This window comes from Ammodytes marinus (genome assembly GCF_949987685.1).
Source record: "Ammodytes marinus genome assembly, chromosome: 9".
Taxonomy (NCBI): domain Eukaryota; kingdom Metazoa; phylum Chordata; class Actinopteri; order Uranoscopiformes; family Ammodytidae; genus Ammodytes; species Ammodytes marinus.
The window spans coordinates 21061207-21087755 of NC_137213.1; the positions used below are offsets into that span (position 1 = coordinate 21061207).

Below are 26549 nucleotides of genomic sequence, written 5' to 3' on the forward strand. Positions count from 1 at the left end.
TGATCTTGTTAGAGAAGTAGACGCGAAAAGACCATTACCTGGACCACAGCAAACACACGCACTCATGTGTGCATACACAATCACACATGCATACGCAACCACACACAGTGTTGTGCAGTCAACCATTCGCTAAGCTGTGATCTGCACACTGGTCCCTGCACCTGCTGCACTTAAAGTTATTAAGTAGTCAGAAAAGGATCATTACTGTGTACAGCATGAGTTACATATATGTAAACTGGGATAAGTTGATGGGTTCTCACCAATTTTTCTGTTTCTGTTCAGATGAGTAGTTTACCACTTCTTTCCATCCAGATGGAAACGCTCCTTGCGTTTAGCCAATAGTAAGAGAAGAAGGTAATAGCAAGATAGTAGCCATATGTGGATTTGCATACAGGTTGGCCATTGATTGCGTATGTAAGGCAGAATAGTGTTGTAAGTGCTGACCTGCAATGTTAATGATTAACCTAGCCTGCAACACTCAAACGATCAGTTTGGTTGCTAAGAGCCTGAGGAGGGGAGGTAGCATGGTTACATATCGAAGACCTGATGTAAACGGATATCTAGTAGCCATATATATATGTACTACACTCAACAAAAATATAAACGCAACACTTTTGTTTTTGCTCCCATTTTTCATGAGATGGACTTAAAGATCTAAAATTAATTCCAGATACACAATTGTACCATTTCTCTCAAACATTGTTCACAAATCTGTCTAAATGTGTGATAGTGAGCACTTCTGCTTTGCTGAGATAATCCATCCCACCTCACAGGTGTGCCACATCAAGATGCTGATCTGACATCATGATTAGTGCACAGGTGTGCCTTAGACTGTCCGCAATAAAAGGCCACTCTGAAATGTGCATTTTTTTGCTTTATTACATGCAGTGCAACACATCTTCTTCGCATAGAGTTTATCAGATTGTCAATTGTGGCCTGTGGAATGTTGGTCCACTCCTCTTCAATGGCTGTGCGAAGTTGCTGGAGACGGCTTATGGTGGAGAAATGAACATTCAATGCACGAGCAACAGATCTGGTTGACATTCCTGCTGTCAGCGTGCCAATTGCACGCTCCCTCAATGCTTGTGGCATCTGTGGCATTTTGCTGTGAGACAAAACTGCACATTTCAGGGTGGCCTTTTATTGTGGACAGTCTAAGGCACACCTGTGCACTAATCATGATGTCAGATCAGCATCTTGATGTGGCACACCTGTGAGGTGGGATGGATTATCTCAGCAAAGCAGAAGTGCTCACTATCACACATTTAGACAGATTTGTGAACAATGTTTGAGAGAAATGGTACAATTGTGTATCTGGAAAGAATTTTAGATCTTTAAGTCCATCTCATGAAAAATAGGAGCAAAAACAAAAGTGTTGCGTTTATATTTTTGTTGAGTGTATATATACTCTGTATATAATATATAGCTATATTAAAAAGTAAAACCAAGAAAATACTTGTAGATGCTTTAATCAATGAAGAAACGAATCAGGTTTGATTCACAGTTGTACATAGATTACTGTGTGATTAGGCACACTCACATATTCCTCTTCCTGTCTCTGCTCAGACCATTTCACCAATCCGTGTACCTGTGTTCTCATGCAACCAGCGGAGTGGAGGAGTGTTGCTGTCCTGGAAACATGGTGGGACTAAGAAACTGCTCCACATGGGAACCATTGCTACTAAAGGCCTCCTGCATCAAGTCCTGCGCCAACGGCTGCTCCCTGGGCCTCACCGCACACCTTACCTATGCTAATGCTGATGTAGAGTCTGTAGAAGGTGAGTAGTTGGATGACACACTCTTAAAATAAGTAATAATCCTGGCAACTGTATTTTAATGCAATGAATCTTCAAATGCACTTGCTTCAAGCAGGAAGAAAAATAACTGGTTCCCTCTAAAATATCACCCTAATATTTCCAGCAGTCAGCTCTGTATTATCTAAAATACTGCCATGTTTGTGAGAAATTAAGAGGAATTGAGATTAATCATCACACATTTTGTGGTGTAGAGGTACTGTATAAGGATTGACCCATGGGGAACAACGCAGATCATTTTAACTTTTAAAGCTTTAGCTGTTTCTTACAACGACAATGGTTGCGTCAGATAAGTGGAACCATTTTGAATCAAGAGAAAAGCACTTTATTTGAATCTATGCTTCGAAGTTATCATAAGCTTAAATCTAAAACGGCCCAAAATCAGTTAGTCACATTTTGTTAGCAGTTACCAGTGGAACCGAACTGTCTAACTTCGCAGAGCTCTAAAAGCAATGCTAAAACTAGACGTTAATACATACAATTATTACCATAAACATCAACTGATTAGGGACCGATTTCTTTTCAAATGAATTTGTCCAAAGCTATTATAATGAACAAACATTGACACTACTTCTTCGGCAGAAATCTGAGGAGGTGGCAAAGCAGACCTTAATCAAGCTGTAACTTAATATTTTTTATACTTAAAGATATAAGGCATGCTATGTAGCGTGATTGTCAAACATTTTGGGGTGTGTCTATAGGTGTGTTTGTGTACCCACTCGGGGAAAAGGAGGTGGTGGTGGGCTTTGAGGCTGTGATCGCGGGCCGGTTGGTGGGGGTCCAGATCCAGAGCCGAGGGAAGCTGAAGGACTGCTGTTTGGATTGCTGCCCTGGATTAGGTCTTGAAGGCCAATGTGGGAATGGCCGAGAGTGGGGTTGCTGTGGAAACTCCAGCCTCGACATGCAATGCGCCAACGGTGAGGAGAAAGGATGGCGTAATTCTTACGCTGTGGTGCTTATATTATTATCTGAAATGATTTCATGAGCTTCAACAAATATTAAAATAGATATGTGTTCATGTTGAGCATTTAACATTGCAAATGCTTTTTGGGCTACCCATTTTCCTCAGTTATTGACAGCATCATTTATTCACGGATACTGACATTTGTCACAGGTTCTTCATCCTGAAGTCACTCTAGCTTGACAAAACCCAGAGAGAACATCTGAGGGAGTAATTAACTGCTCTTCATATGCTTATAAAGTGCCAAGTTTGTATTTGAATGTAGTAGAAACGCAAATCATTCCAACAACTGGTTGAACTGTTGTTTATGGATAATGATCTTGTCATGTCCCTTCTCTTTCCTGCTTTAACCTCAATGAGGATAGAAGGAACGGACAAGGGAGGCAAATTTATTTGGCTGCCTGCCTAATGGTGTTCACTTAGTACAAACATATATCAACTTGAGGTGCATATTTTATTAGAAACAGTGGTATTGTACGTACATGGAATACTTTCCCCAACACAGCCAGCTTCACACAGATTGATGGAAACCCTTAATCCTTGACCTATTCTGATTTGAATCACTGTTTGAAATGTTTTTATTGCTGTATTCCTGCTCATCAGGACATCTGATCCTTGACGAAGACCTTGAAAGAACCACCTTCATTGTCGGCACAGGGGTCATTGGTCCCATGGATATAGTGTCTGTTGTCATAAGCACCACACTAGAACTCCCCACATTAGAAAGTGGAGCCATCCGCATTGTCTACCCCAATTTGCTCACTCCCATTGTCACTGGCCAGATGACTCAGAGCAAGAGTGAAAACGGGGGAAAGTCTGAAGAAACTGGGTAAACATGGCTCAGCTAACTGTGGCAACATTACTCTACCCAAGTAAAAATGAGATGTGATATCGACTAACTGATGTTTGTTTTTGCTCTTCAGATCAACCAGCTGTTTTGGTGCCACCTCAGGAAAACAAGACCGTGCCCTAGACCCGGAGCAGCAGTGCGCCCATGCCATCTTCACTAGTCCAGCTGCCAACCTCGCACCTTATGAACTCAACTTTCAGTTGCTGGTCAGAGGGGCCTGTCTGCTGGCCGGTACATGCCTTCCTCCTCAAATATCATAAACTCAGCCATTGTGAGATGTTGGAAAAGTGGGCAGTCTAATTACATATTTGAATGCAAAAAGCATGCAAGGATTACAGTCATATACATAATTGGTTATATACATAAATATTTTTTGTTGTTACTTATCAAAACTAAAATATTTTTTTGCCTCTCTTTTTTCATCCTAAACTGATTTTAGGCCTTGAGAGCCCCACTCACGCTCTGAGGGCAGATGCAGACCCCAGTGCCCAGAGTGCCTCTGCTACCTACATCACCTTGGCACAGGAGCATCCATATGACAGACACATAGAGATCATTCTGCACCTCAGTGGTGAGAAATTGAAAACTTGTCCTTTCCTTTTTTTTATTTCGTCTTCTGATATGATATTTTAACGTGACATTTAAGTTTAATAAAAACTTCATCCACAGAACCTCACAGCCCTTTGGTCATATTAGAGAGAGGCAGGCTTTCATTCAGCCAGTATGAGCAGCAGATCGGTTCCCGACGGGATTTCATTCGCTGCATTCGCAAAGATTCAGAGCCAGAGAGGAAGGTTGGTAGTCCCTCACACTGCTTTATTACCTCTCTTTGCTCGCCTGGTGTGCCCTGATGCTGTTCAATGCATGAAAAGGTGATAAACGTGGTCATGTTGTTGTTCTGCAGCTTGAGTTTGTGAGGAAGCGATACCACAAAGACATTCTGAGCAGCCCCGTCCTGATGCTCAATTTCTGTCCCAACCTGCTGAGTGAACCTCTGGAGCTACACAAAGCCACCAGGGAAGTTCTGTTCCTCATTGATCGCAGTGGCAGCATGAGTGGCACCAACATCCAGCGCGTCAAGGTGAGCTTTTATCAGGCAGGATTTAAAAAAAATATCAATGATCCAGAGATTTAGTTTTGAGATGTAAGGCACACACATTGATCTGGCCTATGCATCTCTGTCAATCTCTTCTTGTTTACCACAGGCAGCCATGGCGGTGGCACTGAAAAGTCTGCCCTCTGGCACCATGCTCAACATTGTGGGCTTCGGCACCACCATCAAGCCTCTGTTCACCTCCAGCAAGCTCTGCTCTGATGTAAGCTTTTACACAATTCACTTGCTTAAAATAGACCGTAATCTTATCTGTTTTGTTTACAAGATTTTCCTTTAAGTGAAAGGAAACATATGTAATTCTCAAATCATGTGTTATTCTCAATTATTCCCGGTGAACACGGACCATTTCACACTAAATTTCCTAAACGCAGGTGTTTTTCAGCCTATAGGACTATCTGTTCTTTTTTGAATAGGTCAGTTCTTCAGGTTGCCTTAGTAGCAGAGTATCAGGTTATATCCAGACCATGGGGCTGCATGGACAAACAGTCTTTGCACAAACTCCCAACCATATGGTGACCTTTCATGCATTTTCACTAAGACAGAGGGGATGTCCTTCCATGTCCTCTCTCCTGTCAGGCGTGTTTAGCTACGGTGTGATTTGGGGTCATTATAAAGCAGGTGCTAATGTGTGTGTATGTTTGCTGTCTTTTTTATTGGAAAACGTACTGATTCAATTCTTTGTTAACACCCCTCACAGGGTAATTGGAGTATCTGATATCAAACAGGGAATTCATTTTGACAACACAGGTGATGTTTGCACAGGCAGCGTCATCTGGTTGGACAGGTGTTGTTGTTTGACGTCTGCTTCTCCCACCTTTGCTGTAGATCTGATAGGATCTTTTTCTTTTTCTTCTTTTTTTTTCTTTTTTTTTTACGCACACGCAGGTCTCTCTGATGCAGGCATACGAGTACGTCCAGAGGATGCGAGCCGACATGCGAGGCACCAATCTGCTGGGGGCGCTGTCCTGGGTGTACCAACAGCCAATGCAGCGCTCACACCCTCGCCAGGTCTTTATCATCACAGATGGATCCATCAGCAATGTGGCTAAAGTGCTGGAGCTGGTCCGCAGAAACACATGCGCCGGCAGGTATACTCAGCCAAAGCTAATAGATATTTAGCCCCATGGGAATGATGCGTGAAGAAGAGGGCTTTTAGGTGGATACCCAACGATGACTTCAAGCTAGTTAACAAAGATTTATTCAGTGTCTGGCATGGGACAGGAGGACATTCAATCAATGTAGACGACAGGGAAGCAGAGAGGAATAAGTAGGGTGAGTGCAGGCAGAATGAGGTGATAAATATGACAGGGACACTATGTGGAGGTGAGAGGAAGAGAGGGGATGCGAGCAAACGGCGATCTCAAGGAGCTGAGACCAGACAGACGCTGGGAAAGATAAAAAAAGAAAAGAAAAGATAGGGCTGGGGTATTTTTCAGCCCCTCCCAGTAATCATGTTAAGTGCTCTCCTCTGCAGTAAGAGTAACGCCCCTCTGCTTCTCTCCCTAAAGCAATGCACACTACTCCATTTATCTCTCATCAGTATTCTCCTGTTGGAGTGACTTTCCCCACTGTATTTTGGCTGTCCCTTCGCACACTAGGTAGACATTCATTCTTTCTTTAATCTAAATCCATCTCATTTCAATGAATATCAATTACATGACAGGTAATGTTACAATACATCGCCCTAAAAAATAGTTTATTGTCAATGGTTCATTGTCTTTGTATCATGTTAGTTATTTGTCTTTTATTTTGGGTTGTACTTACAGTAGCCCGACAGACCTGCTTTTTTCAGAAATAGCCCTCGAGGTTTCTCAGCCTTCTCAATTGTTCTGCCCCCTGCTCTTTTCAAACTTTCAATTAGCCAAATGGCTTGTGATGCGTCTTTCCGCCCAAATAACAGTTCTGTCTGTTTGATGACTCCAAATGCTATTTTTGTCCAAGACCCATGGAGGCTGCAGTGTGCAATTTAGTTACCGCAAATAAGTAGTTACGTAACTCTGAGTTGCTGCAAGAGGCTGGTGCTTCATGTTTTTCAGATAGTAAAATCAAGTGATCGCACATGTTGAATGTATGGTTACGGCAGTGCATAAAAATCTGCTCTTTAATGGCAGAAAGTGAAGATAAACCTACATGTGATACAATATTACATTTATTTTTTATTACCTCTGCAGATGCTTTGGCCTGGGCCTTGGTCCGCGAGCCTGCAGGAGACTCCTGCAGGGAGTTGCGAAACTGACAGGAGGGACTACAGTGTTCTTGAACGATAAAGAGAGGCTCCAGCCCAAGGTTAGCAGCAATGCAGCACTGACATCTACTGGAGAAAATAAGAATTACAGAACAATATAGGCATTATCCTACCCGGGGACATAAGTTTCAGAGGATTTTAATGCGTGTCTAAAGTAGTAAGTAGTAAGTAGTTTCTCTTCTTGCTTTTGATTCTTTAAGTTCATTTGGCAGGTAAATACCTTACATTGTTGTTGTTGTTGTTGTTGCTGTTCGTTCCTTTGTCTTAAAGGATTATTTTTACATGAATTTAAAACCCTAACCCATTGGTACTATTAGTCAAATCAAAAATCTCGATACTTCGTGTCAGAATATTGTGTCCTTTCTCTCTCTCCTCAGTTAATCAAGTCTCTGAAAAAGGCCTTTGAACCTGTGCTGACGGACGTACGCATTGACTGGTACCTTCCAGAAAACATGGAGGCTTTTCTTTCACCCAATGAAATCCCTCCGCTCTACCCTGGGAACCGTCTGATTGGTTACTGCACCCTATATGACATGACCTATTTCAAAGGCAAAAAGACAGAGGTAATATACATCACTGCATTCTTCTTACGTTAAATATGTCTTATGTGTGGCTGCAAAGAAAACACAGATATCTAACATAACTGTCTTTTCTCATAGTCTCAAGAACGGGGGTATAAAGGTGTACATCGTGGCTCCACAGGTTCAGTATTTGGCCAATCAAACGATGAGCTTTCGCCTCCTCCTGCCTCTGAGTTATTGCCCATGGTGACATGTGCAGATGGGACTGACTTGGAGGAGGCACTGAGGGAGATTTCCAGAGAAATTTCCTCTGAGTTCTCCTGTGCCAGAGACACAGACCCCGGCAGCAGCCCAGGTCCGTCACTCTCTCATCAGTGGAATCTTGGGGTGAATACGTAAAAGGCATCAATGCAAAACATGCCATACTCGCTAACGTTTAGCTTTTTATCTGCTCTAGGTGTGGAGCAGGATTGGTCCAGTGACGTGCGGAGGAGGATTCAACAGAGCTCTTATATCCAGGAGCAGTATGTCCTCACTCGCTGCTCCATCAGCAGTGAGCGGAGTCTACAAACTCAGTCCCAATCCCACTCCCACTCCCACATACACGCCTCGTCCAACTCTGACTCTGCAGGGGGCGGGGTCTTTCTGTCTGAACCTGCATACTCTGGCTCAGTGCTGGATACAGGCTCTCTGCCCCAAGGCCTGGAGAAGATGCCCCCTCCAGAGCAGCAGAGATCCTCCCTGTCTCGCTGGGCTGACTCCGCATGGCAGCAAAATCTCTCGGTGGAAACTACCGATAACAAGGCAGAAAAGGTAAGACGGATTGTATATGTTCGCCTTCCTGAAAGTTACAGGCAAAACATAGATCGGAACCTGACATAAAAAAAAAGATACCGCAACCGCCACCACAAAATAGTTTAGAGAATTTGTTTATCTATCAATCCAGTTGTAAGTAAAGATATTTTAAGCCTTTTATTACCCACCACTACTTTATTTCTTTAACTTAAAGTTCAACAATAATACTTTGAGAAATCTGCATTAAAAAAAGAAATGTAGGCTACCAATGTATCCACCAACACAGTAAACTAGAATACAATGAAGCCACAGGACAGGGTTGTGTGTTAAGAGAGGGATGAAACGGCTAGCTTTCCTGCTCTTTTTTGACTAAAGTGTTCTGGAAACGTTTGTACATAACTGAGTGATTGCGTAGTGAACTCAGTACTGCAGACACACCACAGACGTACATCACAAGAATATAATCCTATAATTTATTCAGTAATTTAATCCTATAATTTATTTTATAATTTAAACCTTTTGTTGTTGTTTTTGTTGTTGAACAGACACATAAGATGGCAGTCTAATCTACTTTTTGAACCCGTCTAATTTTCCCCTCTGATGCAACCAGGTTGCGTGTCTGGATTTGGGCGACGACTCTCGTAGGAGACATAAAGCTCTGGCCCGGTCCACCATGGCTGCGCGGAGCTTCTCGTCCCCGCAGGGCGAGCTGGAGATGCATCGCCTGAGGAGAGCTCTGGAGAGGGTCTCCTTCGACCAAGCACTGGGAGGCAGGCTGGACGAAAGTGATGGAGAGACAAAGCCCCCCTCAGGAGGGACACTGTCCCACAGAAGCCTCACTGACTCCAGTAAGCTTTAGTGCTCAAGAAATAGTTAAACTTGTACTCACATACAGTATAGGGATGGGGTGGCATGGGATGGGGGAATTGTACAGGTGTATGTGCGTTTTATTTTTTTAAATATGTATGTGCTTGTATGTTTTTTAAATGTGGCTATGTTTTACATGTGTTTTTTTATGATAGTTTAAAATCCCTTCTAGGGATGGGCATTGGAAATTAGCTGTAGCTATTAATGCTGTGATGTTGTAAATTCGGAAATTTGTAGTGCATGTGTCGAGGTGGTAGCATCTGTCCCAATCAAATAAACATGAAATTAAATGAATTCTTTCTCTCGCTCTGACCGTCAGATGGACTCCTGTTCCCTGCGTCTCCTCTGGACTGGGACAGCTTTACAGACCCAGAGTACCTCTTCACGGCTGTCCCAGCAGAGGGCCCCCCACCGGGCCAGTGCCGCTCGCTCATTCACGGCATGTTCAGCGGCAGACCCGTGTCTTGGGAGGTCACCGTGGATCTGGAACACCTCTGGAGCCCCGAGGAGGGCCACCAGACGCCAGGGGCCGAGGGCTTGGGAGGAGAGCGAGGAGGAGAAGGAGGAGGAGGAGGGGAGGAGGGAAGAGGAGGAGGGGAGCCATGGGAGGAGATCATTCACCAACTGACTGCACGCTCAGTTATAAGGGACTTTGAGAAAATGGCAGAGAAAGAGAGTGACAGTGGACATGGTGAGGCTTATCCTATTACAAACACTGCCACCGATATCGATTGATAGTTATCTAAAGTAATACAATTTGTCTCCCTGTCCCGTCTGCCTTACTGCTTTTTAGGTTCGGCTAAGCGATATCGTATGAAGGCTATCCAGACCAGCAAGCACTGTAACATCACCTGCATGTACACAGCCTTCACTGCCACGGATAGCAACCCCAACAAAGGCCTGACAGACAGCGTGGACATCCAGAGCACAGGTGTTGCTTACGACCTACTCACACATGCCCACAGCAATTCCTTGATATATTGCAGAGGGGTACTCAACTGATTTTATACATGAAGTTTAGTTCACTTGTCATTATTAGGGGTTATACAGTATATCTAGCATGTGAAAATATTATTATAATAATAATAATAATATAATTATAATTTTAATGTCAGACAAATTTACTATTTATGTTATTTAAAACATAATTGTTGATTTAGGAACTTGGGGTTAGAAATATGTTGCCATTAATGCGGCAGGGATGATCAATTGAAGGAGGCAATTCAGTTGCATGCTGGGTTTGTTAGGATTCAGTCAGTGTTTTTGGTATTTCACCGTTAGCCTGACTTTCAATCAGGCTATCTCAGTCACTGCTACATCGTTTCTAATTATTCCTCTTTCAATCTGTTTAATGTTATTCACCCAAATGAATGAAAATACAATGCTAAATCACTGCACCTTTAATATTTGTTTTTATGAGGACAAGTACATAATTTCGAACAGCACCACATACTGTATATCATAGTATGATTGGTCTAAACTTGTTTTTACTGCCTACTCTAACTTTTCTTTTAAAATGTGTGTGTGTGTGTGTGTGTGTGTGTGTGTGTGTGTGTGTGTGTGTGTGTGTGTGTGTGTGTGCATGTGTGTAGGGGAGCATTTGGAGAACAGGCGGAGTTTCCAGTCAGGTAGTCGTAGGCAGAGGGCCTACTCTGCCGGTCTGGGCAGACGGCGCACCAGCAAAGACAGTGAAGACATGGAGGACACATGGAATTCTACAGGTAGATAGCCTGAACAATACCACTAGCCATCCCTGTTGTTAACACTTTTAGGTCATCAACAATTTTTGTATCTCTTAGACAGAGATGACACTCCTGCCTCACCCTGTAGCCTTACATCCTGGGACTCTAGTAAGTATTGCTGTCGACCCGATCAGTGAAAACGTTCTAGTGTCAGTGAAGTCTCAAGGTTAGAGGCAGTTCATACCTCGGGTACCTGCGACACCAATGTACTTTCTTTTGTAGACAGTAGTTCTAGTGGAAAAGTACTTATCAGTAGTTCTACTGATAATTGTAGGCTATGTATGACAAAAAAAATCTATGACATTAAAAGGGTGAACTGAGCTTTTGAACAGCATCACTTTATCGCTCTTCTTTTAAAAGATTTGCTGTCTAACTTTTTATTCCACGTTGCTGTCTCAGGTGTAGGGGGCAGTGCGTACTCAGCCACACCCCCAGCAATAACAGGCGCCACATGCACTCGTTCACAGCGATCTATTGAGAGCAAGTCAATGGAGAGCTTCTTTGGCACCAGGTAAGACTTTCTCTTTAATTTGACATTGTTGTGGATGTGGCATTGCTCTGTAAAGGGGATCGACAAATAAATGTAAATGCTTAACACAAATCTTTCCAGAAATGAGACATATTAGATAAGATCTTTGAAGAATTGATAAAAATGATTAGTTTTATTGTTTGAAGCTGTTTATCTGTGTGAGAGATGTATTGTTTTACTTTAGCTGCCAAAGGTATATATATATTCAAATGGTGACCAATGCACCTCTTTTTGAATATTCCAGATTTCCGCTGGGCAGATTCAGGTCCTCTATTTCATCAGGAAAGCAAGTTCCTCTCAAGTCCCACTGTCTGTCTGCTGAGACTGAGAAACAACCTGAAAGTGAAGCTCCGGATTACCTGCCCCTGGTGAGCTGTGACGCCAACAACAAATGTACTTAAAGGCGGTGTCAGCGATTTTGGAAAATGCTTGTTGTCAAATCACTTTCTGTAAATATCATTGAACATGTTCAAGGGCTGTCAAATTAACGCGTTCATTTCGATTAATTAATCACAGAAAAATTAACGCGATTAAAAAAATTAACGCAGATTAATCGCACTTCTATAATGCCCTTTGACCCGGTGCAAAAGTGGTGCGCAGCTGCACCGAGCTGCACCTGTAGCTTGCATACACAGCCCGCACGGGTGAAAGAGAGAAAAGTAAAGAGAGAAGCAGGGGAAAGGGCGGGGTCGAGGGCTCTATGGACGGTTTATGGGATGCTTCGGGCAAATAAGCATGAAGGTAGGAAGACATCTTACTTTTTTCTCCGCAGTGTCTGTGCATTATTGATTTAGTTGGTGCAACAATGTAGGTTCAAAAGTATCTCTCAATCTTCCTCCGTGTGTCTCAATTTTGTTTGCTAGCTGTCTCGTCTCCCGCGTAAACGGACACCCGCCCCGTGTGTGTGTGTGTGTAGGTGTGTGTGTGTGTGTGTGTCAATATTTTTGCCTATGAGTACGACGATGGTGAATGAATCGGCATAGGCATCTGTGGCAGTGCAGCGCTGTCTGTTGTGGAGACAGAAGTTACGAGAGACGGAGAGCGAGAGCGAGAGAGAGAAAAACAAACTGTAGCAGGCTATACAGCTGTTTATAAACAGGCATAAAAGTGTCATAAAAGTATGCGATTAATTTAGATTAATTGATCACAGAGCCTGTAATTAATTAGATTAATTTTTTAAATCGCTCGACAGCCCTAATATGTCATGATCCGCAACCTGTCCTGTATGTGCTCTGAAAAGAAAATAGGCTCTGTAAACTGGCATGTTGTTAGCTATGGTGGGCCCCCTTTGTTTACATACCAGTTTACAGAGCCTAGGATGTGTATTGACACTGAATTTTTTGAAGCACACACAGTATGCACAGGTAGCTAACCGTGAGGAGATATCACTGATTTCTCACAAAAGTGATTCTCACAACAAGCGTATCACTGACTCCGACTTTAACCACACACAAACTGCATGTAAACGCATCTATTAATTTGTGTCTGTATGGTTTATTATCAGGTGCGTCTGCAGCTAGCATCAGGAGCTTTTCTCCTGACAGAGATCTACTCCGACTGTGCCCAGATCCCCCTGGACCGCCTGAAGAGGGCTTCACCCTACAGCCTCCACCGGCGCAGCCTCAGCCCACCCTTCCGCTCCTCATCCCCCAGTGCTCCTTCTCTATCCACCTCGGCCAGGCCTCCCACTATTCACCATGTTACCTTTTCTCCTTCATCCTGTTCCCTCGCCAAACCGGCCGCTCCTCCTTTCCACCACACTCCAGATGACACTCCCCTCATGCTGGAACCAAGGCTACGCCGAAGACACCTTTCTGACCGAGACCCCATAACCTCACCCACTGACCTGCCCAGCTCTGAGGAAGGCTCCCTGGAGCTCTCCATCGGCCCCTCTCCGAGCCAGAGCCAGAACCAGAACCAGGGCCAGGCAGATAGTGGTCGCGGATCAGAGACGGATGTTTGTGAAGGCTCTTCGGTGGAGCCCGCTGACCTCCAGGGGAGCAGCCAGTTGGCTCAGGAAGACCTGGAAGGCTCCAGCTGGGCCACAGCAGTGGCTCTAGCCTGGCTGGAGCACCGCTGTGCCGGCTACTTCATGGAGTGGGAGCTGGTGGCGGCCAAAGCAGACTACTGGCTGCGCTGTCAGGAGCTGCCAGAGGGAGTGGACCTGGCCGGGCTGAAGGGAGCTGCCAGACAGCTGTTCCTCCTGCTGCGCCACTGGGATGAGAACATCAAGCTAAACATGCTGTGCTACAACCCTAACAACATGTGAGACAATCATAATAGAATCTGAGCCAAAACTACCGATTAGCATTCTCACCTCTTACCAATGATGGTGACTGCTAAGAAGCAACGCCTTTACACCGGAAGGTAAATCCTGAATTTATCTGCAGGATCAACTTCCACCGTAACCCAGTGCCAGGTCCCTTCTATTAAGTTGCACATGGAAGATTTTACTTATGTCATACTTTATATCGATGAAACGAGAAAACCCTTTACATGACATAGACCAAGTGGCCTTTTATTATAAATATGCTTTATGCAATCACAATAATGCCTTGACCATCTGAATGGGCCTTCTGTAGTCTTATGTGTTGTCAGTGTTGTGTATTACTTTGCCAAAAATGTATAATCACAGTCAGTCAGTGTTGAGCAGGAATGATTTTGATTATCAGGATGATTATTTCTTTTGAACTAATGACTTTAAATAATAAAATAGCTGTTGGGAAATATTTTAAAAAAGACAGCAGAGTTTAGCCATGTGTTGTAGTGTGCAACAGAAACATACAACAGGAGAGACAAAGAAAACACAGCATAAAGGTTAACTCACATCTCTTTAATATAAAAAAAATTGCACACTTTTGCTGCCTACTGAAAATTCTTCACATGTAATCTATGTTAATGCTTCTGAGTTGAGAGAGCCACTCATGTACCATCTGGGTAGCAAATCAGACACAGGCAGAGCCACGATTGTCTACAGCTTAGATATCATTTATAGGATCTTTGGCCTTGTACTGGGGAACACTGCAACGCTTTGGGAGCTTTGTTCAACTTCTGCATCATATTAATATTATTTTTCAATATACTTCCATCTTATTGTAATGCACAAGATCGTTTGCGCATCGTTTAAAGTTCCAATTTAAATGAATGTTCAGTTAAATTGATGTTAAAAAAATTAATTAAATAATTTGATACAAGGAAAAATAATCAGGCTAGTTGAAATAGAGTAACAGGGTGTAGTTTTAACACAAGTAGAAACATAGCCTTTGTAACAAGAATTTATTTCAAAACAGCATTACATTCACAATTTCCTCCTAGCACTGTACTCCACCCTTCTTACTATGCATCTGGAACCTGAGAATTCCTAATTCCTTTTCTATTTTCATCTCTTCAACTGCCAGCCATTTCATCATGTAGGTAAGTGCTGTGCACCCTCACCTAGACTTTGTTCACTTCTGGCAGTGAGCTGAGATATCAAGCATGAAATGGCTCCTTGAATTGACTTGTAAAAAAACCCAAAAAGAAACAGTCTACCCCAATGTCCTCTGCATCGGTGTTGTGCAAGAGGAGGATGGACGGAGGCTGGTTAGAATAAATACGACGTACAGTCCCATCAAACAAGGGGCTCACTGGCCTTTGTCTTTGACGGGTGCATCTTTGACGGGTGCATCATCTTCTTGTGTTTCTGCCGACGGCATTGGTGGGGCCAGCCACAGACAGAGGAGGATGATGAAGTGGCATACATGGAGGGCGGCCGAGCTGCCGTCAGTAGAGGGGTAGGTGTTCCATGAAAGCTCAATCAGACCAAGGATCAGGAGCCTGAACACAAGGATAAAAAAACAATCAAAGTATTAAATTAACATAAATATAACATGTGATCCGAGTCTGCGAGTCTACAACTAAAAAAATAAAAATCGAGTTTGTAGTTTTGTTTTTTTGGCCTCCATCTTACCTGAGCAGGTGGGCCATCTTTTCGACTCCTCCACTCCAGAGCAGGAAAGGCAGCGTGTGGAAGTACCAGACGTAGAACTGGTAGTGCAGCGAGCGGCTAAAGCACATGCCGATGAAGTTTGACGTGAACAGAATCAGGACCATCTGTGCTTGTCTGTCAAGGTTTGACTCAAAAACCACAAGTACAAGTTTGTTTACTCTGACGAATACAACATGTATACAGTATTCAGCCCATTTACATTAGACACCTAGTGTTGCTGACAATCTTAATCTGTCATTTATGGAACAACTTTGTAGAGATAAGATTAGAGTAGATTTAGAATGGAACATGGAAGGATATGATCGACAGTGGTTTTCTGAGGAGGGCTTTTCCTCTTGCACGGCTCCTTGAAAAGTTCGAAGATGCTTTCTCCTGGCCTGAGGAGAGAATATAGTTACTTTTCATACAAAAAAAAAACTTGTTCCCCCTTTAACTAAAAAATAACTAATGTAGCACATAATGGAAGCTCTGCCTTTTGGATTCCTGATTCATATGATGATCATCTATATAAATGAAAATCCCTATTCCCGGTCCATAAGATTAACTACCGGTACTGACTGAGCCGACCACTTGTGGTATCGTGGGATAAAAACTAGCGGCATCATTTTCAAGCCCCAATTTATTCCAGCTCAACTCCCAACTATAATGCCAACCGTAACCATTGTCACATCCAAAGTCAGCCTCACCTCTTCCAGCGGCGGAGAGCGAAGAGCAGCAGGGCGAGCAGGTGGGCTCCCAGCAGGACAAAGTGGAAGTACCGATTTAAGAAAAGCCACTCTGGCAGGAAGCGCCAGTTCACCGTCCACTTAAACATGAACTGACGGCCGAGATCGAAGGCCCTGCTCATGTAGCCAACGGGATTATCCATTAGGAAAGGCAGGCCAAGCAAAAGCTGCAAAAACCAAAAAACAGATTACTGTTAGAGAGAATGCTTCCAAAAGTAAAAATCTATTTTTAGTTTATGTTAAAATGTGCCTGTTTATATGTTAGAAGGGAATATTTCACCTGTATGCCCGCACACACTGAAAGCTTCGGGATTGTTTTAATAAGCCCAAACTCAGACAGGAGGAGGAAGAGTAGCCCAGGAGCGAAAAGAAGCACATTCATTTTCACAGACACTGCTAAACTGTCAAAAAGAGAGAGAGGAAGATTGATTTGTAATTTCATCACGTCACGAATGGCAAAAAGTATAAGTGATAATAGTGTCAATAGTGATTCAGGTTTCTGATTCTGGTCGACATAACATGAAACACTGCATTACGCTGTTAAGGAGTCCACACTTGCCTGTAAAGGCCGCAGCCCAGAGTCCAGTAGCCGTCCATGAAGAGGTTGACGGCTCCAAACAGCAGCATCATGGCCACTGGGTCGTTGAAGAGACGCAGCACAAAGATGGAGTGGATCCGATAAGAAGCACAGCACACAAAGAAGAACACGTAGGGAGGAACCTGGAAACATAAAGAAAAAAATAAACAAATATAATAATTATGGCGATAAAAGGGAAATTACATTCATTGGTAAACAAAAAAAACATTAAGAAAATCACATAGATACAGACATATAGAGGAATAGTATTTCACACAAACTCAATGGCTTAGTGTACATTAGAAACAACATAGTGCAGTTTAATGATGTAATTGAGTTTTTTTTCAAAAACAGACCAACCTTCTTAGTGCGGTAGTATATCCTGAAGACGAGCAGCAGCGTGATTAGGTAGAAAGCGGCAAAAAAATACTGGGCCAGACGTATGTTCACCCCATGGCTTGTGACATAGTATAAAGCCGTGAAGAAGTAGACGAAGCCAGCCGGGTACCTGCGACAACAAGGTGCTTGTTTATCCTGCACTAAAGGCTTCATCTTTAGGGGCACACTACTGTATGCAACATTTGTATGAAAATAAAAAGTATTTACTACTCAAAAATAATCCCAATGTTAACTTCTACCCCACTAGAGTGCTGTATAACTTTGGCTGTATCAGGCCCGGTTTTACGGGGGTGCATGAGCATGCATTGCACCCTCAAAAAAATTGTTTGCACCCTCAAATGAAAAAAGGAGGGAGTGATTTTTTTTTATAAATATGATAAAAATAATAAAATACTTGCTCACAAAACAAATTGTAATTAACCTTTGACCATTTCCATTAAATACCGCTGTTTTCTGCATTTATTTTGTTCACTAAACCGATAAGAACGTTATCATTATTCGACTGGCAGCTGTGGCTACGCGAACCCATCTCTACTAGTGCGCTCCGCTCTGCCCCGCCCGCCCCCGCCTGAACTATTTCGCTTTCAGCGATTGCAGTGCAATGGTTATTCAGCATAAAGTTAAAACACTCGCTCACCCAAGACTGATGTTAAACCGAAACACAAAAGCCTTGCGCGAGCAAAGCAGTGATTCACCCGGTGAAACATGGGGTGAGACTGTGACTGTAGGTAACGGTGTCATCACCTTGCCGGTGAGAAAAGCTCTGTGGCTTAACGGCTAAAATGATAACCGGCCGCCGGGGATATCATGTCCGCTAACGTTGTTCAGGGGAGGCTTCCGCGATCAGATTGCATTTCACGAGCATGAAAACACAGAGCCATGTCGGCAAACTGACAGCGCGACGAGAGAAAATAGAGTGAGCCGCTTCCCTCCGTTAGTTTCAGTCTACAGCCGAAAAAATACAATCACCACTTAAACATGGATCCATCGTTTAAATAAAGCCTCTTGTTTTTATGATCATTTGGGCTTTGATGCAAATTGAACATTTCGGTGGCAGCTGTGGTGCAGTTTTTTTCAGCAACTCACAGACTCATGCTTGCCCATAGGCGTAGATTTGGTGGGAGGGTGGCGGGGGCACAGGGGACGTGTCCCCCCCAATAATCAGAAGAGAGCCTACATTTTTTCTCAAAAAGTAAGAAACCCTATTCTCCCCAAAAGAGGTAAAAATAACAGTTCAGGATGTTGAAACATATCTCCTAATTGTTAATACATATTCCCCTATGATTTAAAAATGTGAAGTGTCATAATAGTTCACACTGCTGCTGTGTCATGAATAGTGAGTCCTAAAAAAAATAGTTTTGAACAATACAGTATAGTAAATATTTGAAAGCAATACAGAATGCCTGAGAGCCTTACTGCTTTTTATAACATTATATTAACGTCACTGGGAGCCTGTTGTCTTTTCCTTTAACAGAAATTTAGACATGTCCGCCATAAATAATTAAATACAGAAGGCATGAATAAGTACATAAAAATTCACCCGAATGCACAAAATGGTGTGTTCGAAGCACATTTTTTTCTGGGGGAGTACCCCCAGAACCCCACTTATGTTGAAGCGAAACCTAAGCCCTTGTGCTTGCCACCCAAAAAATATCACTGGCCCCATCCTGGCCACCCCAATGAAAATGTTCTGGCTCCGCCACTGCCCAGAAGTGCTTGACTATCTACTGGTAGAAAGGCCTGTGTAAAAAGCGAAGTCAGAACTGAAGCTGGGTAGCTGGTTTTAGTGTACTACTGGTGCACCCCCTGTAATCTCAGATGCACCCTAAGGCATTCTGTTCTGGAACCGGGCCTGGCTGTATAACTGGTTGGGTAACATGTTTTGGTTTGTTTTAGTAAAGAGAAGATTCCATCATATTGTAGCTCCTACCCGGTGGGCTTCTTTGCGTTTTGTTTTTTAATTAAAATGTTGCATAGTCAACCTTTAAACACAGAATGAAGAAACCTTTCATCACTCAAAATCTTTGAAACTCACACCAAGGGGCCGGTGTCTCCTTTCAGCTCAGTGTAGTCATAGGTACCGTTGATGACTCCCTCCACCTCATCCATGTAGGCTTTCCAGTCGATCTCAGTGTCTGCAGTAAATAAAATGAATTGGTGATTGATGGTGAATTATGATGATGGGGTAGGTGAGCACTGTCACCATCAGAGCTGTTGTTATTTTATATTCTCAATTATTTTCATTTTTCCATCATTCCATCATAATTTAAAATCACTGTGGCCATGCGAATGCCCTTCTCAACTTATGTGGGTACAAAGTACCCTATCATTTATTAATTGACAACCCAAAACATTTCACCCTTTGACATGCAATCTGTATAAAAACAAAACACACAAAAAAACATCTGTGAAACTATAACCACAATAACCACCGTGTTTGGGTAAATATTTGATTAAAATTATCAATGAATCTATCATTATTTGATTTTAGCTAACAATCTACTGCTGATCCACTGTTATAGAATGACAACACAACACACAAGCAATCATACAAGTGAAATTATATTGCACATTAATCTGCAATTTGGATAACCAATAAAGGAACCGCTCCAACTTCCCAAACGTTGAATAGTTGCTGGTTTCCTTTGTTTTACATCATTGTACAATGATTAGGGTTTCGGACTGCATGAGGACAACACTAAGAAAACTGGAGACCTTACTTATTTTTCACTATGTTCTATCATTTTAAATAAAACATTAATTGATCACTAATAAACAGATTAACTGATGATACAATTCATTGGTGATCATTACTGCAGCAACACAATGGACATAGAAGTAGACGTATGCCAAAATAAACAATGACCTAGCCTACATGACGAACTAAAACTTAAAATATATGGATTACTTAATTAGTGAGCCGTTATTATCATGCTTGTTTATGTTGAGGAAATAATAAATATAAACCTTTGCGTAGTGGCATACCGTTTTAAGGCTGGCAGCTTCTATAAATAATGAATGTCATTTAACACTAGAACAGTTCTTACGATTGTATGTGGTCATGCAAGGGCAGTAAATTCCCTTTGACAGGTGGCTGTGTAAGTTCCTAGGTTTGCTAACGCTAGCTTCTTAGCATTCAGAGACGTTCGGTGAAATGAAAAAACTTCATAGCATGCTAACTAGCCGCGTGGCTACTTACATGCTACTTTTTGAATGACCCAAATATTGATCCCGATCTCAAGGAACCACAGGATCGTAACCACCAGCAGCGTGTATTCCGGCTTGAACAGAACGAGATGTTTGTCCTGCCACAGCGTACGAAGTTTCCCCCATAGCGGGGACGGTGCAACAGCAACGGGAGGCTTTCTCCGCACACCTCCTGCCATGTCGGCGGCGTAGATACGTGTACGGAGGCCGCCCGCAACAGACATGCGCTGTTATGGCTCGTCACGTGACGCATATCACCCACGACACGTGACATGCAAAACAGCGTTAACCGAAAATGTCAACCTGAGGTTCCTTCATTTCTGACAGGTAAGGTACAAACAACAAATGTACAGGTTATTCTACAAAAAAAAATAAGATGTACACAAAATTAGTTTTTGCTCATATTTTTGGCAAATGTTGAGATGTAAAAAGAAATCATCCAGAGGTCACTGCTACCCGGTGTAACTGCTGCCCTACAACGTTAGCTAGCTAGCAGCTAACTTTGGCTAACCAGTCTTTTAAATAAATAGTATCTCTCGAATATCGTTGCGTTGTATGACATGATTATTGAATTGCACAATCATAAAGAACCTATTATTGACTTTATGCTTAGACTTCTGCTTCGCCATGAATTAAAATGCAAAGTCACAAGAAGCTATTTAAAGTTTTAGTAGAATTGGTGGAAGCTGTCAGAGGTAGCCTATTCAGCAGCTCAAGTATGTGTCTTTTTTCTGTAATTACAAATGTTTTCCCCTAGTTCTATCTGTATCAAAGTTACCTCCAACTTCCACAGTTGTGCCACTCCCGACTCACGATCTAAGCATAAATATAAATCAATAACCGGCATTCTTTGAGAGAGAGAGAAAATACATACGTTTTTGAACAACCTGTTCCAGATGTTATTTCCAGAAACCCTCATATTTTTCCTACCTGAATTTGAACATTGAGAAGTTGCACTTGAAACAGCTGATAGTGACTAACTTAAATTTGGGTTGATAATGACAACCTGAAAGCATAACGAAGTGCTATCTGTTTGGCAGAATTATACACCACTGATATGAGGTGGTTATACTGCATTGATTCATACTCATATTATTTATCTACAGTGTATGTTTAAAAAGGCTATAATTTGACTGTATCACAATACCTAAGATCAATAAATACTTCGGATGAGGTTTGTACCTGTGGGTTTAGTGGAACAAAACATGTCATATGTTTGTGCAGGTCTATTCCTGGGGCAGTGACCCAGAGACTGAGAGGGAATGGATGGATTTCCTTTCAAGATTACAGAGGCAGTGTGTCTCGGGACCAGCCTTGCCCTCTCAGGCATCTGCTATTATCTCTATAGAAAGAACCGGACAACGCTAGATAAACTTGATGTAAGTTGTGGATCATAAGTCAAATGTGAAATATCATTTCACATAACTTTATATTTTCATATTTAGAAAATGTTCCTTATCTGTTTTCATGCTGTCTACGCTATAGAAACAATTAGAGCTGCAACGATTAATCGATGAATCGATTATTAATCGATGAATCGATTATTAATCGATGAATCGATTATTAATCGATTATTAAAATAATCGCCAACTATTTTGATAATCGAATAATCGTTTTGAGTATTTTTTTATAAAAAATGTCCAAATTCTCTGATTTCAGCTTCTCAAATGTGAATATTTTCTAGTTTCTTAAATCCTATTATGACAGAAAAATGAAATATCTGTGTGTTTTGGACATAACAATATATTTGAGGACTTCAACATGGGCTTTGGAAAATTTATCAACATTTTTCACCATTTTCTGACATTTTACGGACCAAAACACTAATCGATTAATAATCGATTAATCGAGAAAATAATCGTCAGATTAATCGATTATCAAAATAATCGTTAGTTGCAGCCCTAGAAACAATCTTCAGTTTCAAATACTGCTTGAAATCTTCTTTAGGTAGATAAACACTCTTCTTATGTCTCTGGACTGTGTCCATAATGTTCTGGGCCAGTTGTTACCAAGCTATTAGGCTTGAGACAATGTTCACTTTCAACCCAATGTTGACTCTTTTTTTTTGATGTCTAAAGAAGTAGATTTAAAAAAAATAGAACAGAAAAAGAAAAAGTGGGAGAAATTGAAAATAGAAAGCGGAAAATTTGTGCATCAGAACCATACTTTTTTCTTTCCCAAACCTCTAGGCAAAATGTGACATTTTTACTTTGCACTAGGAAATTGAGCAAAACCTGAAATCCAGAATGTACTGTATACTGCATCTATAAACTGTCTCTGGTGTTTTCAGGATGCTCCACACTTCACTATAGATGGAAAACTCAAAGACATTTTGAAAGTGACTCCAGGAGCATGTCTACAGTATGCTGTCATAGAAGGTAATCAGGGTATCACTGTTTCTGATACAGACAAGAGCTGATAGCACTTTTTTTTTCACTGAAAAAATATCGTATACCATCCTTGTCTCTTATTCTCTATTATGTGTGTGTATACACTGTAGGTGCTGTGCAACCAGTGGGCGAGCCTCTGACCAGTAACTTCCAAAAAGAAATTGTCGGAGTGTTGCAGAAATTCATATTGAGGGAGCACAGGCTGGTGTGGAATGGCCTGTCACGCACTTGGTGAGGACTCTTATCAAGTCAATAATACTGTGCATCTGGTATAATTCTTAAAAAGACACTAAAATTGTGAAGGAGAAAAAACATGGCTGCAAAGGCCTCTATGTGGGTTGAAAGTCTCTTGCAACCTGCTGTGTAGAGCAGTATTCTATGGAGCATCACTTCTGCACATGGTGTGAAAAAAGCATGTTACCACTATTAGTTGTCAGGGCAAAACACACTTAGTAGACTGGGTTACTCTTCACCATTTAAAGGAGAAGTAAGTGATATTTTTTTGCAAATATCCGTGTTAAATCACTCGATATTCATACAGTAATCACTTAAACAGTTTGCGCAATTCATAACACAGGTCTCCAGGTCATTCAGCTTTGCAGTAATTGCCGGATACAATTTCGAGTATCCCACTAGTTTTATCCAATAAGGAGACAGAGCGCTATAAAGAGGCGGGTCTCTATGCCTGTTAACGATGACTCACTGCTCTCTATTGCGGAACTATCTGACGAAGACGGCTGTGTGTTGATGTGGTGGTGACGTAGGGACACAGGAAGTTAGCCAAAAGGACCATCACCATATCACTTACTTCTCCATATCACTTACTTCTCCTTTAACTTAAAAGAGTTGTCCAGCAATGCACTTAAAGATGGTGGAAGTTCATATTATGTAGCTGCAAGTTGAATATATTGGAACTTAAAGAAATCTCTTGGTTCTTTGTTGTCCTAGTCAGAAACAGTCGATCACTCAGTCAGACTTTTTGTATATTTATGCATACGTAAAATAATTAGTAAACTTCAAAGTTCAAGCGTATATAGGATTCTGTCTTCATCATCACGTGTGTGGAATAAAAAGACCCTGGCGTTGATCCTCCCTCTTTCTTACCTGTTTTAGGACGGACTGTGAACGAGTGGTGCACCAGAGAGTGAATGCCGTGCCCTTTGTGTTTGTGGGATCCGATGAGACCACAGTCAAAGTGCTGTGTCCTCTGCAGGCCTCCGGAGTCCACATGGAGATCACCCACGAGAAGTTCCACCAGGTCCAGTACGGCTTGGGTGAACTCGTAGGACAATACCTCAGCGGGGAAAAGCTCAAAGGACAACTGGAGACTGAGGAAATGCTCAAAGTCAGTTGTTAGACTGGATGCTTACTTATTAAAGGTGGAGTCAGGGATTCTGGAGATCACTTTGTCAAAATCTGTGAATATCTCCTCTTGTAGTCAGTGCTACCTATCCGCATTGTGTTTGCGCAAAAAAAGAAGAAAATCCAGTGTTTCTAACCAGCCATAGGCTCTTTAACAGGCATGTTGCTAGCTACGGTGGGCCCCTTTGTTTACATATACATTGTTTACATACCAGTTTACATGGCCTAAACTGTGTTTTAATACTGGATTTTATTTTGTGCGCACACACGGTATGGACAGGTAGCGAGCGGATCATGAGGAGATAATTGCTGCTTTGATTTTGAATTGTTCTCCAGAATCGCTGACTCCACCTTTAATAAGTAAGCATCCAGTCTAACAACATCCATTTGACTCAACATCTTCTTAATGATGCATTTCACAAATGTCCACCTCTTCTTTTTTTCAGGTAGGCGCAACTCTTACAGGCGTAGGCGAGTTGATACTAGACACGGACGGCTCCCTGAATCTAAGACCTCCTTCTGATGGCTCGGCGTATTTCTTGAGCATTACAGACTTTGACACGCTGCGAGAAGATCAAGAGAGCACAGCCGTTTGGTGGAAGGTTCTGGCCATCGCCTCTGCTTTGGTAGGGGCAGGGATCCTGCTCTGGGTGGGCCGACGCTATTACAACCACCTAAAAGAACTCTGGGAGCAAGAGAAGGAGAGGAGGGAGTTTGAGAGACTGCGGGGGCGCGCTCCAGTGACCAGCCCCGGGGCACCTCACAACGGGGCAGAGGAACCCATAGAGAACGCCTGTGTGATTTGCCTCACTCAGCCACGTAACTGTATTCTGTTGGACTGTGGACATGTGTGCTGCTGCTACAGCTGCTACCAGGCCCTTCCTCAACGCCGATGCCCCATATGTAGACAGGACATCAGCAGAGTGGTGCCTCTCTATCACGTCTGAGGCAACTGTGTGACCATATACCACCTCAGTGAACCTTCACCACTGTATACAAACTGTACCAGCTTTACGCCTCAAAGGTCTAAACTGCTGTACTTACATCTAAACAAGCGCAAAGGATAACTCTTTAAGAGTGGTGTGACTGTAAAGAATAAAGAACAATACTGTATGTCTAAATCAAACTTGATTTAAAAGGTTATTGTGCAATGAGTGTGGTGCTTTAAGTTGTATATGGTAAATACAGTAAAAGGAAGCTAATCAGAAAAAAAGGGGTGTGAATGAATGCAACAGAGATGTTTATTTTCCTACAAGTTTGTTCTGTGCCTTACTTCCTTAACTTAATTTATATGGCTGCTGCTGTAAGTGATTGTACTGTATGTGTATGAATGAATGAAGACTGGACATTAGGAGAGACACTTTTCTTTCAACTACTCTGTTACATATTCAAGCCACTGGAAGTCCCTGAAACAAATATACAGTACATTCAGTGCCAAGATTAAGCTTTAGTGTTAAGGTGTAATTAATGCAGTGTAGAGAGAATACAATCTTGGTTTGTTGAAAGAAAATCAATAAAGCACCTCTCTTGGAACCATTTGTGTAGTGTATTTCACTTAGTGTCAGTATGACTGTGGATAGATGGCACAAAATCGCTCACTCCAATTAGTTAAAGAGGTGGAGCAGTAATAAAACGTTAAGTCTCGGTGTAGAGATCTGTGTGACGCTCACTTGTAATATTGCATGGTGTTCTTTATGTCTGCATGTGCAACGTGTGGGTGTTGTGCCTTCCTGCAGTGGTCCACAGGCGTCTGAACAACAGCTGTTACTTCAAATGGCTGCTGCTCTTCAAATTTAGGAAAGTAGTCCATGTCTGAATAGATACACAAGTGTGTGTCTGGACTTTCAAGATGATATCAATTCATTACTGGTTCTTTACTTTTCTCCATGAACGCTTGTTGACAGCACCTGGCTTCTGAAAAGACTTGTGGTGAGTCATCTAAGCGTGCTATTTCTGTCATGTCAGACAAACAGTGGGAAGATGTGGATGAAAAGCCACCGACAGGTTTTTTTTTTCCTCTAGCAGTAGCACAGAAAAAGAAAAACTTATAGTTGTGTGTGTGTGGGTGCAAGGTAAAATGTCAGGGATCGGGCCTGAGTGGGTTGGGGGGTTGAACAAGGGAGCAGGTGGGAGACAGAGGATCCCATAAATCTTCCTCAGCGGTCATAGTTCACTTTGACAAATTCTTCATGAGCTCTCTCAGCAGAACAGCAGCTGTGGCTCTCAAGGGGACAGACTATTACTGTAGTACTCGCAGACCTCTGGGGGCATGGCGGGGGAGGAGGGAGCACTGGCTATGATTTGTTCATTCCAGTTTAATTGAATAATAAAGAGAAGAAAAAGAGTGATATGACTAATCTCATGCGGGCTCTTGGAGAGGTTGCATGCATTTGCTGTGATGTACGCACAGATAAAGCAGATTTTCCCCATCCTTTCCGTCTTATTTGTCTATTGTCACGGTTA

At 42.3% G+C, this 26549-nt stretch overlaps 3 protein-coding genes across 3 annotated transcripts; 2 read left to right on the forward strand and 1 right to left on the reverse strand.

Annotated features, from left to right (window-relative positions):
* Positions 1-1639: 1639 nt before the first annotated feature.
* Positions 1640-13707, forward strand: vwa5b2 (von Willebrand factor A domain containing 5B2; the record flags this gene model as incomplete). Its single annotated transcript, XM_080034213.1, has 21 exons — positions 1640-1778; positions 2516-2731; positions 3379-3604; positions 3699-3856; positions 4065-4196; positions 4295-4419; positions 4530-4706; positions 4831-4941; positions 5625-5827; positions 6911-7025; positions 7362-7547; positions 7644-7860; positions 7963-8318; positions 8911-9148; positions 9487-9858; positions 9961-10098; positions 10760-10888; positions 10967-11017; positions 11309-11420; positions 11683-11806; positions 12943-13707. 21 exons carry the CDS (start codon positions 1640-1642, stop codon positions 13705-13707), a joined length of 4290 nt encoding a protein of 1429 aa, XP_079890339.1.
* Positions 13708-14262: 555 nt separating this feature from the next.
* alg3 (ALG3 alpha-1,3- mannosyltransferase) lies at positions 14263-20517 on the reverse strand. The gene is made up of 9 exons (XM_080033499.1): positions 20327-20517; positions 19163-19262; positions 17089-17236; positions 16711-16871; positions 16432-16552; positions 16113-16318; positions 15726-15803; positions 15388-15531; positions 14263-15254 (listed from the first exon to the last, which is right to left on the reverse strand). Exons 1-9 carry the CDS (start codon positions 20511-20513, stop codon positions 15062-15064), a joined length of 1338 nt encoding a protein of 445 aa, XP_079889625.1. The 5' UTR covers positions 20514-20517; the 3' UTR covers positions 14263-15061.
* Positions 20518-20617: 100 nt separating this feature from the next.
* mul2 (mitochondrial E3 ubiquitin protein ligase 2) lies at positions 20618-25599 on the forward strand. The gene is made up of 6 exons (XM_080033680.1): positions 20618-20661; positions 21559-21713; positions 22625-22712; positions 22835-22955; positions 23838-24069; positions 24533-25599. Exons 2-6 carry the CDS (start codon positions 21597-21599, stop codon positions 25031-25033), a joined length of 1059 nt encoding a protein of 352 aa, XP_079889806.1. The 5' UTR covers positions 20618-20661; positions 21559-21596; the 3' UTR covers positions 25034-25599.
* Positions 25600-26549: the final 950 nt, after the last annotated feature.